Genomic DNA, 21,978 nt, shown 5'->3' with positions numbered 1-21,978 from the left:
CCTGTTCCCTAGTTGGAAATGACTTTTCTTCTAAAACCTTTAGCAATTACTGTCTCTACAACTCCATTAATAATCTATTTTCCACTGTGACCTCTACTGTTGATTTAATTCTCACATAAACTTTGAATAAACTAAAAGCAGTATAAATGTTAAAAGGATAGCTCAGTTGGTTAGAGCACAGCCTTATAACACCAAGGTTATGGGTTGAGATCCCTGGACCGGCCAGCCACCAAAAAAAAAAAAAAACTTTAAAAGGAACCATATTCCAAAACCCTGCTCCTCCACCCTCACTTTGAAATGGACGAAGTAAAAAAACTCAACATAATGTGTAAAGACCAACACTTAGAACATACCTTAACTATTTACAGAAAATTATTTTTGTTTTCATATACATCCTGAAAAGTCCTAAGCTATGAAATAATTACCAAGATTTAAAACCAATTATTCCCTCCCTAAACCACAATTTCACTTTTTCTTCATCCTGTTCACTACCTGACAAAGACCACTCAAAACCCTGAGTGGGTGATCCATTCCCTGACTGGGTAGTTGTTCCATCCTTCTCTTCAACAAATATACCAATGACCTAACTAAACTAGACTTAAAAGTTCACCGGATGAATACCACATTTCCCAACCTCCTTCCCTTTGTAGAACTTTACCCATTTTAGCAGAATATTTTCAACAGGATTATGAACATACTCCTGGAAAAGCAGAACAAATCTTACATTTTTTAGACTACTTGGTATTTTGAAGAAGCTGACAATGCACTGGATAAACTCTGTCCCATATCAGTTCTTCTCCCCACTGCATTTTCAATGTGGCAATCATTAATTAATATTCTGAAATGCAGCACATTTATTGAAAAGTAGCTACCTAACTAGTCTTATATTTTCCTCGGAGGATTTCAGAGTACTTTATATTTGGTTCATGAATTTGCATCAAATCCCAGCTTTTTAACAAGAGGGCTAATAGGATTATTCTTGTTAAATAAACTGGATAACTGTCTCACAAAATAGTTTAATTAGCTAAAGGTTTGTATTTCAAGATATATGAGCATAAAGCAGATGAAGTAACAAAAATATTCATAATAAACATCTCTCACCTGTATAAGGATACCCACCGTCCTCTTCCTTGCTAAAGCCATAAGGCAGTCAGTCATGGATATCAAAATCATTGATGGCATCAAAAACATTCATTCCCATATCTCCTAATAATTCTCTAAGCCTGAAAAACGTTCCCTCCCCAAATCACAATTTCACTCTTTTTCTTCATCCTATTCACTACCAGACAAAGACCACTCAAAACCCTGAATGACTATCCATTCCTTAACTGGGAAATCATTCCATCCTTATCTTTAACAAATGTACCAATGACCTAACTAAACTAGACTTAAAGTTCCCCATACAAGCACCACATTTCCCAGACTCCTTCCCTTTGTAAAACTTGGTCTATCTGATCCTAACACGGCTACAACTGTCCTCAGAAGCTTTACCCATCCCATTAGGCCTATTTCAAATGCTACTTTCTCCAATATGTCCACACTCCACCCCTTCTAAGCCTAACAGGTCAAATGTACTTATTCATTACTCACTTGAGAGCAGTATCTCACTGCCTTATTCTCCACCTATTTAATAACACCAAAGCACGTCTACTGATTAACTATTATAACTAGTAGGGAACACTTCAGTTTCTCCCCCAGGAAAACATACTTTTTCTTTAGCACCAACATGCATCTACTAATTTTAGGAGCTTAAGTGGGCAATATGATTCTCAGCCCTGACTATTCATTGAAATTATCTTGAAAGCTTTTCTTTAAATGTATTTGTGCTATTCCTCACCTCAAATTAAATCAGAACATCTGGGGATTTGCTGAGTACGTGATTATTTTTTTCAAGAATTATAAATCACTGGAGAGCAACAAAGTACCACAAGAATTAAGAGAACTGTGTTTTCACTGCACTGCTAGAACAAGTCATTTCCTACTTAACTCTTCTTGTCTAATTAATCTCTATCCCACCTTATTTTAGGCCCCACTTACTTACCAAACTACAGCAGCTTCACAAATCGTCTCCCCACCTTGAAACTCTCTCCAAACCCTTTCCTATTCCAAACCATCCTACAAGAAATTGCCAGAGATAACATTAAGTCATTTCCATAAATGGTTTTCCACCCACCCACTCCTATCCCCTTAAGATCCTCTATTACTTCTCTCTTTTCCACCATCTCTAATATAAAATCAATTCATGTTATGAACAACTAAGCACATCATACAATGTTAGTGAATGTCGAATAGTCAACTGGTAACTAAAAGGTTGTATGTATCAAATTATAACACGTATATAACACTCATAAATACTCAATAAACACATATATACAGACAAAAAAGACAAATTTTCACCCAGTAATTCAACTGTTAGAAAATAAACAAAAGGAAATAACCTGACAAATGAGCAAAATATCTGCAACTTACTGCTCACTGTAGCTTTATTTACAGTTGTGAAAAACCACCGAGAATTTAGATATCCATCATTATAAAATAAGTTAGATAAATTATGACTCAATCATGCAAGTAAATTCTATATAGTCATTAAAAGTAATGAAATTAACCTTATATTTAAGCATACCAAGACGTCTACGGTATTTTAGGTTTTAAAAAAGCTAAGTTAGAAAAATAAAACTGGAAAATCCACAAGTATGTGGAAATTAAACATACCCTTAACCAATGGGTCAAAAGAGGTCAAAAGAAGTCACAAGGGAATCTTGAGACAAATAAAAACAAAAATACCACATACCAAAACGTATGCATCTTAACACAGCAAAAGCAGTGTTATAAGGAAAGTTTATAGCTATAAATGCATACATTAAAAAAGAAAGAGCTCAAATTAACAACCCAACTTAATACCTCAAAGTAGCAGAAGGTTGGAAATAATAGATATTATGGAAAAGAATAATAAAATATAAATAGGAAAAAAAATCAATAAAACCAAGAATTGGTTTTTAGAAAAGACTGACAAAATTGGTAAACCCTTGAACTGAAGAAAAACAGAGAGAAGACTGAAATAACAAAGAGGAGGAAAAACCTTCCAAGCTCATTCTATGAGGCCAGCATTACCCTGACACCAAAGTCAAACAAAAACAATAAGAAAAAAGTAAACTATAGACCAATATCTCTTATAAACATTGATGCAAAATCCTCAACAAAATACTAACAAACCAAATCCAACAGCACATTAAAAAGATTATACACCATGACCAAGCAGGATTTATTTTTGGAATGCAAGGACAGTTCAACATACAAAATCAATCAGCGTAATGTACATTAACAGAATGAAGGAAAAAAATTACATGATCATCTCAATTGATGTAGAAAAAACAATTTTTGCATCAAAAGCAAAGTTTTGACAAGATTCAAAACTCTTTCAAGATAAAGACACTCAATAAAAGGAAATAATATAAGGAATAAAATAAAATAAAATAAGGAAACTATCTCAACATAATAAAGTCCACATATGAATAGCCCATGTCATAGTCAATAGTGAAAGACTGAAAACTTTTCCTCTAAGACCAAGAACAAGACAAGGATGCTGCCTCTTACCACATCTATTCAACACTGTATTGGAAGTCCTAGCCAGAGCAATTAGGCAAGAAAAAGAAATTAAAATCATCCAAATTAAAAAGGAAGAAGTAAAATTATCTTTGTTCCCACAAGACATTATCTTATATGAAGAAAACCCTAAAGATTCCATAAAAAAACTGTTAGAAATAATGAATTCAGCAAAGTTGCAGGATACAAAATCAACATGCAAAAATCAATAGCATTTCTACACATTAGTAATGAATAACTGGAAAAGGAAATTAGGAAAACAATTCCATTTACAGTAGCACTAACAAGAATAAAATACTTAGCAATAAACATAAACAAGGAAGTAAAAGACTTGTATACAGAAAACTACAAAACTGTACCCAAAGAAATTAAAAGATGACACAAATAAATGGAAAGATATTCCACATAAATGAATTAGAAGACTTAATACTGTTAAGATGTCAATGTTACCCAAAGCAATCTACATACAGATTCAATGCAATCCCTGTCAAAATTCCAATGGCATATTTTGCAGAAATTGAAAAAATATCGTAAAATTCATAGGAAATCCTGTATTAGTCTGTTTCTGTTGCTTATAACAAAATACACAGAACTGGGTAATTTTTAAGAAAATGAAATTTATTGCTTAGTTTCTGAGGCTGGAAAGTCCAAAGTCCAGGGAACACATCTGGCAAGGTAGGTGACCCTACAGCAATGCAGGGTGTCACATGGCAGAATGGTAGAGCAGAGAGAGACTCTCACATGCTTTCCTTTTAAAGCCCTCAGAACCACACCCTTGACCACAATTATTATTGCATTCATTACAGCATTGTCCTACAATCTAACCACCTCTTCAAGGTCCCACTTTTCAATTACCATAACAGGATTTCCCACCATTTTAACACTGTCACAGTGGGGGTCAAGTTTTGGGGGAACACTCAATCCAAGGCAAATCCCAAGGGACCTCAAATAGCCAAAATAATTGGGGGGGGGGAAACAAAGTTCAAGGACTCACACTTCCTGATTTCAAAACATATTACACAGCTATAGTAATCAAAACAGTGTAGTACTGACAAAGAGACATACATAGACAAATAGAACAGAACAAACAGTCCAGAAATAAGCCTTTACATATATTATAAAATCATCTTTGACAAAGGTGCCAAGACCACTCGATAGGGAAAGGACAGTCTCTTCAACAAATGTTGCTAGAAAAACTAGATATCCACATGCAAAAGAATGAAGTTGGACTTTTATCTTACACCATATACAAAAATTAACCCAAAATAGAATAAAGACCTATATGTAAGACCCAAACTGTAAAACTCCTAGATGAAAACATAGCAAAAGCTTCATGACATTGACTTTGGTGATGATTTCCTGGATATATAACCAATAGCACAGGCAACAAAAGCAGAAATAGAAGGGACTACATCAAACTTAAAAATGTTTGTTCATCAAAAGGCACAGAGTGAAAAGGCAATCTATGAAATGGGAGAAAAGATTTGCAAATCATGTATCTGATAAGGAGCTGATATCCAGATCATACAAAGAACTCCTACAACATCAAAAAAAAAGTAAATAATCCAATTAAAAAATGAACCAAAGACTTGAACAGATATTTCTCCACAGATGATTTTAGCAGTCCATTTCTGTTGCTTATAACAAAATGCTTGAAAGTGGATGATTTACAAAGAAAAGAAATTTAACACTTTACGGTTTCAGAGGCTGTGGAGTCCAAAGTCCAGGGAACACATCTGGTGAAGGTCTTGGTGGTACCAACAGTGACCCAGGGATCTCACATGGCAGAAATGGTGGAGCAGAGAGAGACAAACCTCTCATATGCTCTTCTTTTAAAACTCTCAGAGCCATGCCCCTGAGGACCATCATTAATCCATTCACTACAACATGGTCCTACAACCTAATCACCTCTTCAAGGCCCCATCTTTCAATTATCATAATAGGATTTCCCACTCAACAGTTACAGTGGTGATTAAGCTTCAAGGGGGTGGGAATCCAATCTACAGCAATGATATACAAATAGCCAACAAGCATATGAAAAGGTGCTCAACATCACTAATCATCAGAAAAACGCAAATCAAAACCACAATGAGGTATAACCTCAAACCCATTAGAATGACTACTATAAAAAAAAGAAATAGAAAACAAGTGCTGGTGATGATGTGGAGAAATTGGAACCCTGTGCACTATTGGTGGAACTGTAAAACAGTGCAACTGCTATGGAAAACAGTATGAAGTTCCTCAAAAAATTAAAAATAGGGGCCGGCCCGTGGCTCACTCGGGAGAGTGCGGTGCTGATAACACCAAGGCCCCGGGTTCGGATCCCACATACGGATGGCCGGTTCGCTCACTGGCTGAGCGTGGTGCTCACAACACCAAGTCAAGGGTTAAGATCCCCTTACCGGTCATCTTTTCAAAAAAAAAAAAAAAAAATTAAAAATAGAGATAGCATATTATCCAGCAATCCCACTTCTAGGTTTATATCCAAAAGAACTGAAAGCAGGGTCTCAAAGAGATATTTACATACCCATGTTCATAAGCACTATTCACAATAACCAAGAGGTAGAAGCAACCCAAATGTCCATCAAAAAGAAGAACAAATAAACAAAATATAGTATATACATACAATGAAATACTATGCAGACTTGAAAAGCAAGGAAATCCTGTCACATGCCATAACATGAATGAACCTTGGGGGCATTATATTAAGTGAAATAAGCCAGACACAAAATGACAAATACTGTATAATTCCACTGCACCAGTCAGATGCCAAAAGTAAACAAACAAATAAATAAATAAAATCCAGTTCTTATCTCCTTCAGGAGGCCTTTCAGAGCTTGTCTTTACCTACACCGTTTTTCAGCTATTTAGGATGCTGTTTTGAAAAACTGCCCTCTGGCTGTTTTATTTGTGTCCATATCAGCAAAGTTCCTTCTCCTAGAAGCAAGGACAGTCCAGTAGCAAGAAGCACATACAGATCTAGATTTCTAAGAGGCATTACTACCAGAAACGAGGGCTACTTAGAAACAGGATTGATTCCAGGTGTGGGGTAAGGAAAGTATATGGTAAATGTGACTCATTTTGTGTCAGAAAGCTAGGAAGCAGAGACTAATGGAGGAGGCTTAAAAAGATATAGAAGCCATTTTAAAACCCCTGACTAAATATGAGACGACTTAAACATCAAAAAGAAAAAATATTCCAAAGTTCCCAAACTGAAAAATGAGAAAACTGCGACAAACATTTGTGACCACTGGAACAGACCAGTACACTGCCTTTTTTTTTAAGTGGCTAGCCAGTATGGGGAACTGAACCCTTGACCCTGGTGTTACAACACCATGCTCTAGGAATATTATAGTGCTTTTTAGTAGGAATATTATACTGCCATTTTAGGTGAAACACAGTCCATTCACCAGATGATGAGGAAAAACCCTTCTTTAGAGAAAAAAAAATAGCTATTAAATGACAAAATTGGGGGAGAAAAGGTCACCATTTGCACCCCCCACTAAATTAATTATCAGGGATCATCATGGATGCTAAAACCACTAGGGAAAAAAGATTGTTGAGGAAATGCATATTCTCATAGTGCCAGAGATTACATGCTAACTGCAAAGTGAAAAATCTATGTTGACAATGGTGATTTGCTAGCAACCTCTTTAACCAAATGATCAAATTTAATACCACTAGGAATGGAACAAGCAGGCATTTTGTGCCTCTTGATGTGCTGCAATATGAAGTACGCAGCATCACCTATGAGTCTTATCAAAAGCGTTTAACCAGAATCTAATTAGGCATTTAGGCTTAATTTCTGGCTTACAGAAAATACAAATAAAAAACAACCTAAAGACATTATGAGGAAATAATCAGATAACCAAAAATGTGTAACATTCTACAAGATAACTGACTAGTCTCTTTAAAAAGTCAGCATGATGAAAATAAAGATGAAAAAGAGGACTGTTCTAAATTAAGAGAATAAGAGACATGACCACCAAATGCTTATGGAGTTTTGACAGGGTCCCGATTCCAAAAATTTTAGAAAAACCAAACAGCTTTTATACAAGATGTTTGGAAAATAATTGAGAAATTTGAACAGGATTGACTATTAAATGATATCAAGGGATTCTTGTTAATTTTCTTAGGTGTAATAATGGTATTATAGTTAAGAAAGAAGGCCTGGCCAGTTAGCTCCGTTGGTAAGAGCATGGTGTTTTAACACCAAGGTTAAGGGTTCAGATCCCTGTATCAGCTAGCTGCCCAAAGAAAAAGAAAGAAAGAAAGAAAGATGTCACTGTCATTAGAAGATACGTGCTGAACATTTAATGGGTGCAGTGCCATGCTGACTGTGACTTATTCCCAAATGTTTCAACAAATACATATACACACGCATGCAATACACATATAAGTCCACATAAATAAAACAAATACGGCAAAATGTTAATTAAGGTGATTAGCATACTGCAATTAGTTACACTACTCTTCTATAAATTTTTCTATTTGTTTGAAATTTTTCCCACTAAAAGCTAGGGAAACTCAATAAAGTTGTAAAAATTTGGGAGAAAAAGATAAGCAGTTATATATAACTTTCACTAGCACCTCCATGTCATTAATTTTTTATTAAGTACTTCCTGTCTATACAAAGCATAACATAAGCCCTGTGAGGATAGTTAAACCTTTTTAAATTTTTGCAAGTTTACAAATATGAAAATAGCCCAACAAACACTGCTATTCATAAGTAACACACAACACCATATTAGCAAAAATAAAAAAGTCTGTTAATACCAAGTCCTAGCCAGGACATGAAACAATATAAACTTTCTGATGATAGGAGTATTAAGTACAACCACTTTGGAAAATAATTTGGCACCATCAGAATAAAGCTGAACGCATATCCTATTTGACCCAAGAATTGTTCTCCCAAGTGTATATCCAAGAAAAACTCTTATACATAGGCACAAGGAGTTAGGTATGAGAATATTTAGAGCAGCATTGTTCATAACAGTAAAATGTGGAACAACCCGAATTTCAATTTACAGAAAAATGAATAAATTATGATATTTTAACTCACTGAATACCATACAGCAATAAAAACAATGAAAATAAATGAATTATAGCTACTTGCAACATGGACGAAATCAGAAACAAAATGTCAAACAAAAAAAGCATGCTGCCAAAGAATACATATAGTGATTTCATTTATAAAAATTCCAAAAATACCAAAGCTAAATACATTATTTAAGGAATCAAACATATGGAAAAGCAAATAAATGATAAACACAAAATTCAGGATACCCTGTACTTCTTAGGTGAGAGACAGATAGGAACATTCTGTTTTTACTTGTTTTCTGGTCATGATCTTCTTAATAAATCAGGTGGTATGTATACTGGCATTTATTGTATCATGTTTCTTTAGATCCTGTGGATGATTCAATAATATTTCTTTATTCTACTCAACATCAAAACCAATTTAGGAAAAAAAATACTTAAAATGAAAAAAAAGAAAAAAAAAATATTGATCCTGACTTAAAACCTCGATTCAGAAGCAATACTAAATTATTCATATTACACAGGATGATTATCCATTATCTGAAATGCTTAGGACCAAAAGTGTTTCGGATTTCAGATTTTGGAATATTTGCAGATACTTAACCAGTTGAGCGTCCCTAATCAAAAAATGTGAAATGCCTCAATGAGCATTTCCTTTGAGTGTCATGACAGTGCTCAAAAAGTTTCAGATTTTGGAACATGTCAGATTTCGGATTTTCAACCTGTAACTGTATTTATATTTTTCAGTACTATTTGTTTAGTAGGGAACCATGCAAAATTATCAGTATTCAAATGGTCAAACCCATCCCTATTACCAGTTAGTCAAATAATGAGTAATAAATCCGCATTCAGGGAAAAAAAAAAAAGTCATGCCATGACTAGAACCTAATGGTACTTATGTTTAACTTCATTTACATTTATTTTTGTTTTACTGAATGACTTAAGCTCATAACTTGATGGTTAAGAAAAGGTAACCTTTAGAATCTGATGCAAAGGGTCGCCCTTTTGCACTTACATCAAGCCAAGTTCACAATACAGAGAAGTCTCTGCTGCCTCGCACTTTAAGATAAGGGAAATTGCTAATGTCATAATTTCACTCATCATTTATACCCTAACCACTTCTCAGAGGCTTGAGCCTGTGACCCAGATATATAAACACACCAGCAGATAGACCCCAACTGCCAGGGTTTTTAGGAACGCATGCCAAAAGACAGAGCACAGCTTTGGTATATCAGGACCAAGTCTCTACTGAGCCTTTCAGTAGAGCAGACAGGTCACTGGAGAAAAAGAGGAGATAACTTATTTACAATTTATCATGTGGGGGACGTTTTACAGGGTCCCTGTCCGAAGTTCAACTATACCTGCCAAACACACACATTGAGGAAGGCAGGCCTGGCTTATAGAGTGTTTTGAATTGTTCTTTATTCAAAGCCAGAAACAAGGCCAAAGAAATCAAAATAAAAAGACATAATTGTTGACCTGGGAGCACTACCTGTCCAAGCATGAATAAAAGAATATTTCATGTGTAAACTGTGAGGTCAGGAGAGGTTCAGGATCAAGCAGAAAGGGTTATAATTATATTTATATTCCATTACATTAACTCTTTAATACAGACAGAAGTCCAATGGCTTCTGTATAAAGTATTCCTGCCTATATTACATCTAAAAGGGTTTGCTATTAATACCAAAGACAATTCCTCATTAATACAGAAGCAGTTACCAATGCACTGCTTTCGCCTCCTAACATCTAGAGCTGCGTACGTGTATAGCTATGCACGTATGTCTGTCACCCCTAACAAACTTACTAAGACCAAACTGAAAATTTTGGAAATATGCCAAACCTGAAAAAGACTCACCTAAAAAAACTTCAATTTCCAAAAAGTATCTCAGAGTTAAGAACCTAACTTCTGATTACCTACCAAGAAAATGATGCTTGCTTTTTACAAGCTCTACAATAATTCATGCCAAACCCTACTGACCACCAGAAGGCCCTCAAACCAAGAATGATCTACTAACAACACTGTGAGGACTCCTGTTCTGAACAAGGACATAGAATCAGCTTGGGATGGTTCAATCCTGGGTACATGTACCAGTTCTACCATTATTCTATGTTCCTGAGTAAATCAAAATTATTTAAATTTTACAGGAATTTTTACTGAAGAGTAGTTAGACAGCAGCTAGAAAATTGAAAAGCAACTAAATTCAACATAAGTTAATAAATAAATGACAGTGCATTCATAACAATGTACTATTTCGCCTTTACAAAGGTTAATGTAAATGTAGCCATGACATGGTTAAGACACAAGGATGAAAAAATTCCCAAATATTATGTACATTATAGTGCCATTTTTGTAAAAACATATACAAGTATATGCACTTAAGTGCATGTAAGAATATATAAATATGTTTTTAAAAATACACATCAAAAACTTCACAGATATCATCTCTGGGTAACTAATTGTTTTCACCCATATTTTCCATTTTTCAACAAGAAATAACTAGTAAAATTATTTTTGTTTTTAAAAAAAAATTATTTTTGTTTGAAGAAAATAATAATAACCTCTCTATTCCTGCACCCTATCCTTTTGCTTATAAGAAGCCATGACAGTTGTACCCAAACTCACCTAACTTACAACAACATTTAAGTGTGCTCTTATGTAATATGAGGATTTAAAAGAAAATCTCTATAAAAAAGCAGAACATGGTAATATCTCTACTGATGATGACAGTGAGTTCCAGAAATACCCTATGTTGTCAGGAACTTTGTTACTGAAGGAGAAACAATTTCAGAAGGCAGAGTTGCTTTTCACAGATGCTGTATGTTGGAAGGGCAATTCCTTCCTCAGCTTATAACTCCAATCTACAGACTTTCTTCCTTCAGACTCAATCATGTTACCTTTCTGCTGCTTCTTTGAAAGAATCTATTGCAAGAATTGGTCCAAGATGTTCATAAACAAATAGTGCTTCTCCTTAAACATTTTTAAACCTTCTTAGAACTGATTTTAATAGTATTTGCTATGGGGCTATATGCATAATAAAACCATTTACTGAACACTGTGCTAGGCACTTTGCATATTTTCTTTCACCTTCCCCTCAACTCCATGAAGAGGATGTTCCATTAGTCCTCTCTTACAAATTAGAAGATGACTTACCCAAGGACAAGGAAGCAAAGATTTAAAGCCACATCTTGGTCCAAACCCATTCTCTTTCCACTTAAACTTGTACTTAGTACTTCTTAAGCTTTTACGCCTTATGAACATAAACAGGTACAGAACACTCAGGTCCTTCCCAGCTGATACTCCTTTAACTCAGGACAAGATAGCAACTGCCCTGTGCTGATCACTAAATTAAACATCAGCTTAAAAAAACTGAATGGAAACTAAATTCAGGACTGAGCATGTAGGCCTCGCCGCCACTGGACCCCAACCCCAGCCTGGCCAAGTGCGTGGCAACCAGAGAGGTGACCCCATGGAGAGGCCCAAGACCCGCGGAGACCATGCGCCCCACAGCGCCAGTGCGCAACTGGAGCAAGCAGGCCTCACCACCACCGGACCCCATCCCCAGCCCAGCTGAGTGCGTGCCGAACAGAGAGGCACCCCCCCAGAGAGGCCCGAGTCCTGCAGAGACCACGCGCCCCGTGGTGCCAGCACACAACCGAGCAGGGAGGCCTCACTGCTGCTGGACCCCATCCCCAGCTTAGCCGAGTGCGCGCCGACCAGAGAGGTGCCCCACAGAGAGGCCCGAGACCCGAGATGACCATGTGTCCAAGGCACCAGCGGGCAACCATGCAGACACTGAGGCAGCCATGCCAAATTGGAAGCCCAGCAGCATCCTAGCCGGACAATAGTGTCAAACCAGTGGACCATGAAATCCCTTGCCACAATGACTAAACGTCAAAGGAAAGATACCAGAAATTTGAAAAATCAAGAAAGTACACCACCAAAGGGTAATAACTCTCAAGCTCTAGATCCTATAGAACAAGAAGCCCTTGAAATGTCTGCCAAGGAATTTCAAGTGATAATTCAAAGGAAACTAAATAAGACACAAGAAAACTCAGCTAGACAACACAGTGAGACGAGGAAAAGCATACAGGACCTAAAAGAAAAAATGTACAAGGAAATCAATGCCCTGAAAAAGAATGTAGCAGAGCTTGCCAGGCTGAAGAATTCATTCAATGAAATAAAAAACACAACAGAGAGTTTAACCAGCAAGCTTGCAAAAGCAGAAGGGAGAACTTCTGATCTTGAAGATGAGCTGTTTGAAATACTACAGGCAGACAAAAAAAAAAGAAAAAAGAATTAAAAACATTGAAGAAAATCTGAGAGAGATATCAGACAACCTTAAGCGCTCAAATATCCAAGTCATGGGTATTTCACAAGGGCAGGAAAAAAGAGATTGCACTGAAAACATATTCAGCACAATAGTGGCAGAAAACTTCCCAGGTATAGGAAAAGACACAGATCTTCAGATTCAGGAAGCTCAAATATCCCCAAATGTATTCAATCCAAAAAGGTCTTCTCCAAGACATGCTATAGCCAAATTGGCAAAACTCAAAGACAAAGAGAGAATCTTGAAAGCTGCAAGAGAGAAGCATCAAATCACACATAAGGGAGCCCCAATCAGAATTTTCATCACAAACTCTAAAAATCAGAAAGGAATGGGATGATATATTCAAAATAATAAAGGATAGATTGCCAGCCAAGAATATTCTACCCCACAAGGCTATCCTTCCGAAATGAAGGGCAAATAGTATATTTCTCAAACAATAACTGCAGGAGTTCACTATCGCACGACCACCCTTACAAGAAATTCTCAAGGGAGTTCTGGGTTTGGTACCGGAAAAATAACTACCACTGCCATAAAAATTCAAGAAAAATCAAAACCCACTAGTAAAATAAAACTGGCAACAATAAAGAGAAAAAAAAGTTTATCGACAACCCAAGGAAACAACAAATACAGAAAACAAACAGTAAATCTGAAAGAAAGGAACAAAAGACACTTAAGACATCCAAACAAAAATCAATAAAATGCTACAAGTAAATCAACACTTTTCAATAACAACTTTCAATGTAAAAGGATTAAATTCCCCAATCAAAAGACACAGACTAGCTAACTGGATTAAAAAGGAGGACCCAACTATATGGTGCCTTCAAAAGACCCACCTCACCTATAAAGACTCACATAGACTAAGAGTGAAAGGTTGGAAAAAGTTTTACCATGCAAACAGAAATGAAAAATGAGCTGGAGTAGCTATTCTTATATCTGATAAAATAGACTTTGAACCAAATGCCATAAAAAGAGATAATGAGGACCACTACATAATGATAAAAAGACTGACCATCAAGAAGACATAACAATCATAAATATATACACGCCCAATGTTGGAGCAGCCAGATATATAAAGCAAACTCTATTCGACCTAAAGAAGGAAACAGACACTAATACCATAATAGCAGGGGACCTGAACATCCCACTATCAATATTGGACAGATCATCTAGGCAAAGAATCAGCAGAGAAACACAAGATCTAAACAACACTCCAGACCAATTGGAATTGGCAGATATCTACAGAACATTCCATCCAACAAGCTCAGAATATTCATTCTTCTCATCAGCACATGGATCATTCTGCAGGATAGATCACATGTTAGGTCACAAATCAAGTCTCAACAAATTCAAAAAAATTGGAATTATCCCATGTATTTTTTCAGACCACAATGGATTAAAATTGGAAATCAATAACAAACAAAATTCTGGAAACTATACAAATACATGGAAATTAGACAGCATTCTACTTAATGACATATGGGTCCAAGAAAGAAATCAAACAGGAAATCAAAAAATTTATTAAAACTGATGAAAACAATGATACATAATACCAAAACCTGTGACATACGGCAAAAACAGTACTATGGGGGAAATTTATTGCATTAAAGCTTACTTAAGAAGAATGGACAGATGGCAAGTGAACAACCTAATACTTCACCTTAAAGAATTAGAAAAACAAGAAAATCCAAACCCAAAGTTAGCAGATGGAAGAAAACCATTAAGATCAGAGCTGAACTTAAAGAAATTGAAACCCAAAAAATGATAAAAACATCAATGAATCGAAAAGTTGGTTTTTTGAAAAGACAAACAAAATTGACAAACCATTAGCACAGCTAACTAGTAAAAGAAGAGAGAAGACCTAACCAACAAAAATTAGAAATGAAGCAGGTGATATTACAACTGATACTTCTGAAATACAAGGAATCATTAGAGACTACTATAAACAACTATACACCAACAAATTTGAAAATCTGGAGGAAATGGATAAATTTCTGGACACACACAAACTACCAAAACTGAGCCAAGATGATGTAGAAAATCTGAACAGACTGATAACAATAAAAGAGATTGAAGCTATTATCACTAGGCTCCCAACAAAGAAAAGCCCAGGACCAGATGGATTCACAGGAGAATTCTACCAAACATTCAAAGAGGAATTGACACCAATTCTCTACAAACTATTCCAAAAGATTGAAACAGACGCAAATCTCCCAAACTCATTCAATGAAGCAAACATCACCCTGATAACAAAACCAGGTAAATATACAACAAAAAAAGAAAACTACTGGCCAATATCCTTGATGAATATAGATGCAAAAATCCTCAATAAAATACTAGCTAACAGAATACAGCAACACATACGCAAAATTATACACCATGATCAAGTGAGATTCATCCCAGGGATGCAAGGTTGGTTCAACATACACAAATCAATAAATGTGATACACCATATCAATAAAATCAAACACAAGGACCATATGATCATCTCTATAAATGCTGAAAAAGCATTTGATTAAATTCAACATTCATTCATGATAAAGACTCTCTACAAGTTAGGTATAGATGGAAAGTATCTCAATATAATTAAAGCCATGTATGATAAACCCACCACCAATATCATCTCGAATGGGGAGATGCTGAAAGCTTTTCCCTTAAGAACAGGAACTAGACAAGGATGCCCACTCTCACCACTCCTATTCAACATAGTGTTAGAAGTGCCAGAACAATCAGAGAAGAGAAGGAAATAAAGGGCATCCAGATTGGAAAAGATGAAGTCAAACTGTCCCTGTTTGCAGATAACATGATCCTATATAACAAACAGCCTAAAGCCTCTACAAAAAAATCTTGGAGTTGATAAATGATTTCAGCAAAGTTGCAGGATACAAAATCAACACACAAAAATCAGTAGCATTTCTGTTCTCCAATAGTGAACATGCAGAACGAGAAATCAAGAAAGCCTGCCCATTTACAATAGCCACCAAAAAAATAAAATACTTAGGAATAGTTAACCAAGGATGTGAAAAATCTCTATAATGAGAACCACAAATCACTGCTGACAGAAATTAAAGAGGACACAAGAAGATGGAAAGATATCCTATGCTCTTGGATTGGAAGAATCAACATAGTGAAAATGTCCATACTTCCCAAAGTAATCTACAAATTCAATGCAATCCCCATCAAAATTCCAATGACATTTTTCTCAGCAATGGAAAAAACTATCCAGACATTTATATGGAATAACAAAAGACCACACATAGCCAAAGCAATTCTGAGCAAAACAAATAAAGCTGGAGGCACAACACTGCCAGACTTTAAACTATACTACAAAGCTGTAATAAACAAAACAGCACGGTACCGGCATAAAAACAGACACACTGACCAATGGAATGGAATAGAGAATCCAGAAATCAACCCACACACCTACAGCCATCTGATCTTTGACAAAGGCACCAAGCCTTTTACTACTCTACACTGGGGAAGAGACTGCCTCTTCAACAAATGGTGCTGGGAGAACTGGATATCAATATGCAGGAGAATGAAACTAGACCCAGACCTCTCACCATATACTAAAATCAAGTCAAAATGGATTAAAGAATTAAATATACACCCTGAAACAATAAAACTACTCAAAGAAAACATAGGAGAAACACTTCAGGAAGTAGGACTGGACACAGACTTCATGAATGCGACCCCAAAAGCACGGGCAACCAAAGGAAAAATAAACAAATGGGATTATATCAAACTATAAAGCTTCTGAACAGCAAAAGAAACAATTAACAGAGTTAAAAGACAACCAACAGAGTGGGAGAAATATTTGCAAAATATACACCTGACAAAGGATTAATATCCAGAATATACAAGGAACGGAAACAACTTTCCAACAAAAAAACAAGTAACCCAATGAAAAAATTGGAAAAGAGCTAAATACGCATTTCTGAAAGGAAGATATACGAATGGCCAACAGACACATGAAAAAATGCTCAACATCACTCAGCATTCGGGAAATGCAAATCAAAACCACACTGAGATACCATCTTACCCCAGTTAGGATGGCTAATATCCAAAAGACTGTGATTGATAAATGCTGGCGAGGATGTGGAGTAAAAGGAACTCTCATACATTGTTGGTGGGACTGCAAAATGGTGCAGCCTCTATGGAAAATGGTATGGAGGTTCCTCAAACAACTGCAGATAGATCTACCACATGACCCAGCTATCCCACTGCTAGGAACATACCCAGAGGAATGGAAATCATCAAGTCAAAAGGTATATCTGTTCTCCCACGTTCACTGCAGCACTACTTACACTAGCTAAGAGTTGGAACCAGCCCAAATGTCCATCATCAGATGAGTGGATACGGAAAATGTGATATATCTACACAATGTAATACTACTCTACTATAAAAAAGAATGAAATACTGCCATGTGCAACAACATGGATGGACCTTGAGAGATTTATATTAAGTGAAACAAGTCAGGCACAGAAAGATAAATATCACATGTTCTCACTTATTTGGGGGAGCTAAAAATAAATAAATAAATACACAAATAAACTGAGTGGGGAAGGAAGAAGACACACAATTACAATTCCTTGAAGTTGATACAATAAGGGAACAGATATGAGGTTGTTGGGAGGGAGGGTGCAGAGGGAGGAGGTAGGGAGGTTTCGGTAATGGGCCACGGTAATCAACCACATTGTATACTGACAAAATTAAATTAAATTTAAAAAAAGAAACTAAATTTAACCATAAGTGAGTAAATAAATGACAGTACATCCATAACATACTTAAATAAGAATGGACACTTCTATCAAGACATACAATGAAACATCAGGAACTCTTGGAAAGTCGGACTTTCAAGTAAAATGGGATTTACCACTTTAAATAACCAAAACTTTTATTAAAATTAAGCATTTTAGAAAAAAAAATTCTACCTTCTGAAGCATAAAATATACAACAACAAAAAGAGCTAACATTTATTAAGTTTACTGTGCTAAGTGCTTTACGTACTTATTTAGTTTTCACCAAAACTCAGGTAGGTACTATTAAGTGGCCCCATTTTAAAAAGCTATAACTGAAAAACACAGAGGTTAATTTATTTGCCCAAAGTCACACAGCTAATAAATGATGGAGTCATGAGTTAAATACAGCAGTTTACCTTTCTATTCTGCCTATTGATACATTTATTCATTAATTCAAATATTTATCGACCACCTAATGCATAAAGAGCATTGTACTGGGAAATGAGGATAGGGCAGTGAACAAGAAAGCTTATTCATGAAGTTCACCTTCTGATTGAAAGACAGACACTCTTTTCTGTTTTCTAACAAATAAGGTAATTACAGATTGTTTTAGTTGTTCCAGTTCCTTAGAAATACATGAAAGAACTCACACAATAGAGAAACCCCACGAATGTAAGGACTGTGGTAAAGCTTTCACTTATTCCAGTTCCTTTCAAAAGCACAAAAACTCATATTGGATAAAAATGCTAAATGTAAGGTTGTGGGAATGCCCTCAGCTGACTCACACACCGACAAAAACATGTACAAATGCACACTGGATTGAAACCTCAGTAGTTTTCAAAATACAAGAAAGTTCAAAATTTTAACACATACTTTAAAAGTTATGTGAAAACTCACACTTCGGTGAAATCCTATGTCTGTAATACGGAATGCCTGATGACAATCCATGTATAATGCTCTACAAAATTTACAGTATGAAAGAAATGTAGTAAAATAAATAAAAACAAAAAAAATGTTATAATGGAAATAAACAAAGCAGTGTGACAGAGTAACTGGGAAAGGCTTACTTCTGTTATGGTGTTAGAGAAAGGCCTCCTGTTGCTCTGTTTGTCCCTGAAGACAAGCCAGCCAGACAGCCAGGCTGTGGACCAGAGGAACAAGAGGTAGAGAGAAGACAGACCACTCCTAGTGAAAATGATCAGACATGTGGCAAGGAAAAGCCCTAGTTTCATCACAGATGAAGAAACTGGTTTAGGAAAAGTTGCAGTGACTTGAACAAGGTCTCAAGCTGTGACTAAAATGGCTGTGATTTCAGAAAAGCGGTGATGTTTTGGGTAAAGGAAAAGAGTATTATAAACACAGCTTCTGGCTAGAGTGAGGGAATAAGAATAGACTGAGAAAAGGAGCCCTGATTGTGGGGCTAGGATCCTTACAGCAATCGGAACTCTATTTGCTACATAATCAGACTGAAGGAAAAATAACTTCTGTACAAAACGTTTTGTTTGGGTGGTTTTATGTGGGTGCTTGCAAGGTGAGGAATTACAGTAGAGAAATGCTAAGAGACTACTACAACTAACTTGGTGAGAATTTTTCAAAACTAACACAGATAACAAGAATAAGGAAAAAGAGCTGTGAGAGCCACTCTGGAAATGTTCTGCATAGCAGTGGTACCAGAAATATACCTACAGAATCCAACATGGAATACCCCCAATCATACCATAGTGAATAAACCCTGCATGTTTTCACAAATATGTCTGGCATTTTTCCACAAGCCCCAATAATTCAATATTCTTTCTAGTGAATGTCACCTATGCTTGATGAACACGGTTTCATGGCACTTTTTAAAAATCTGAACAAAGAAGTGTCAGTATACATTAATTAATTTTTTATTACCAAATGTCACATAATTTTAAGCACAGTGTAAACCACACTATTCTACTCAGACGGTGCACAATTTCCAAAAGCAAACTATTGTTTTTTTGTTTTAAATCTAGGTCTCACGTAGGCCTCAAGAAATTAGAATTAGAAAATTTTAAAGAAGCAAAACGACCTGTACCAGGTTTAGCAAATTGAGTAGTCCCAATGCTATTTTTAGATCAAGTGACACTTCTCCATGTGCAACTTTTTCCAAATGATACTAACAAGGTCAAGGATCATTATCCTATCTAAAAACAAGACCTATATAACACAGCTAAGATCTCTTACAAGGGCTTATCAACCAGTGCTGTTACTTTAAGGACTGTATTTATATGTTTATTTTATACATATATCTTTATTTTTTTATGTATTTTGTATTCGAAAATACTTATATTATTTGTATTTATTGTTTTAATATATTTGTTTTAATTCTTATTTCATTTATATTTTTATACATGGCAGTGTTAATTGTACCAGCATTCTTTAAAAAACAAAAAACCTTACATTGTACCAGCGTTTCATTTTCATTGGATAATTTAGGCTTCAGAGAACACTGTGAAATATATAAAAAAGAAAAAAACTGTCATCATTCCCTCTGTACAGGGTAACATTGGAGCTCAAAAAGATTTCAAAATCGCACAGTAATTGGCAAGAACGGTGACCTGACCAGGCCTTCTGACTTTTTATTCATGCTCTTCTCTCCTCCCCCCCATCCCCACCAATGTAATATATGCATATTCATGTGCCTCTCTGCAACAAACCTGTACCGTAATTAATAACCATACTACTACCTCCCTACCAATATGTGAGTCTCGAAATTCAGCAGGAATCCTAGTACTCTTCAGTAAACGTAAACACAAGCACACGCTTCAGTCAAGACCCCATTCAATGCTGGGTTTGCTCCACTGCACAAAACTTGCTAAAATACACTAGGGCCTTAAAGCATAGCCCTCAATGGAACTATCCTTATCACTCAGTAGGAAATTCTGTAACAGAGAGGTGACTCATCCCGTTAACTTCTGGTTTTCTAAATTAACAATTTTGGATGCCAAAAGAAAAGAAGTACACAGACCCCTTCTCTACACCCACCCCCGAAGTTGCCTAAGTGTCAATGCGCGGTAGTAACACAAAGAAGTGGGCTGGAGCTAGCATTCCTCCTCACTGCGACTCCTGCTGTCCCCTCAGGCAACCCACCCCTCAAAGCCCAGGAGGTCGCTTCCGTCCCCCAATCCAGTCGGGATCACAGTGACTACTCGGCCCCACAGCCCCGGTGCCCCATACCAGAGCCCTGCCGGAAGCTGCGGTTGTGGCGACTCGCACCACTGGGGCTGCCCATTTCCCCGGCGTCCCTACCTGCTCTGGGAAGCCCGCGCACCTGGCAGTCCTCGCCGGGCGGAGGATGAGCGGCAGGAACCCGCCCCTTAACTCGGCACCCTAGGGCGACCGGGCAACCCGGGGCAAGTCTGCTCCCGCTCCCAGCCCACATGGCTGCAGCGGACCGGGCCCCCCGCGTAAGCCCTGCGCTAAACCCGTCCGGAGGGCCCCGGGACCCCCAAAGGCCGGAGGGGCGGCGGCGGCGCCGCAGGGGGTGGGGGAGGAGGAAGCGCGGCCAGGGGAAGAGGAGGAGCGCTTCCCGGCCCGCGAGGGCGGGAGGGCAGAAGAGGGGAGAAGGTCTGGCGGCAGCTGCGGCGCCGCGGGGAGTGGGCGTCTACCTGCGAGCAGAAGTACGAGCCCTGGATGCCCAGCTTGATGCAGGTAGGGCACTGGAGCTTGGCCTCGCTGCTGCAGCCGTCCGTCTCGCACACCCGAGTCTCCACGGCCGCCATGCTGCCTGCCTGCCGGAGGAGCGCCTCACTGAGGAAGAGGAGGAGGAGGGAGACAGGAACGGCCGCGGCGGAGGGGAGGGGAGAGAGAGCGAGCCGGGGGAGGAGCTCTACCCGCAGCGGGCCTGGGCGCGGAAGGGGGAGGAGCGCTCGATCCCGACCGCGCTGCGCGCCCCGCCCACGCCCCACGCCCGCTCCGCGGGAACGCTGGCGCCCCGCCCCGCAGCCTTCGCCCCGCCCTCCGCCCCGCCCACGCCTCCCGGCGTCTGCGCGCACGTGGGGGTGGCGAGGGAGTCCGGTGGGGACCTCCACCTGGTTGGCGCAGTTCCGCATCCACCCGGAGCGAGCGTGACCTTCAGATGCCGGGTGCTGAAGCCTGGTTGGGCTCCGTGAAGAGAGGCCCTCGCGGCGCTCACTCTCTGTGCCCGGAGGGACAGATACCCAGTCGTCCTTACTGACGGAGACCCAAAAGCTCTGAATGTCCCCCACTCTCTCCAGCGGCTGGAAAGGTTGCTCCACTCCTCTGCG

The 21,978-nt window shown here is 37.9% G+C and overlaps 1 protein-coding gene across 3 annotated transcripts in view; it reads right to left on the bottom strand.

The window, feature by feature from the left end:
- METAP1 (methionyl aminopeptidase 1) overlaps positions 1 to 21,521 on the bottom strand; it is a 79,556-nt gene extending 58,035 nt beyond the window's left edge. The window contains exons 1-2 of one of the 3 annotated variants that reach the window (XM_063107823.1): positions 21,340 to 21,404; positions 20,132 to 20,180 (exon numbers count right to left, since the gene is read on the bottom strand). In XM_063107823.1, the coding sequence (XP_062963893.1) occupies positions 20,132 to 20,155 (24 nt within the window). In that variant the 5' untranslated portion in view covers positions 20,156 to 20,180; positions 21,340 to 21,404. Of the gene's footprint in view, positions 1 to 20,131; positions 20,181 to 20,980; positions 21,155 to 21,339 lie in introns of those variants that run through there. The other 2 variants (XM_063107824.1, XM_063107822.1) reach the window with 2 other exon arrangements.
- Between the last annotated feature and the right edge of the window lie 457 nt (positions 21,522 to 21,978).

This window comes from Cynocephalus volans, chromosome 9, assembly GCF_027409185.1.
Source record: "Cynocephalus volans isolate mCynVol1 chromosome 9, mCynVol1.pri, whole genome shotgun sequence".
NCBI lineage: Eukaryota > Metazoa > Chordata > Mammalia > Dermoptera > Cynocephalidae > Cynocephalus > Cynocephalus volans.
This window is presented reverse-complemented; position numbering and strand designations above follow the sequence as displayed.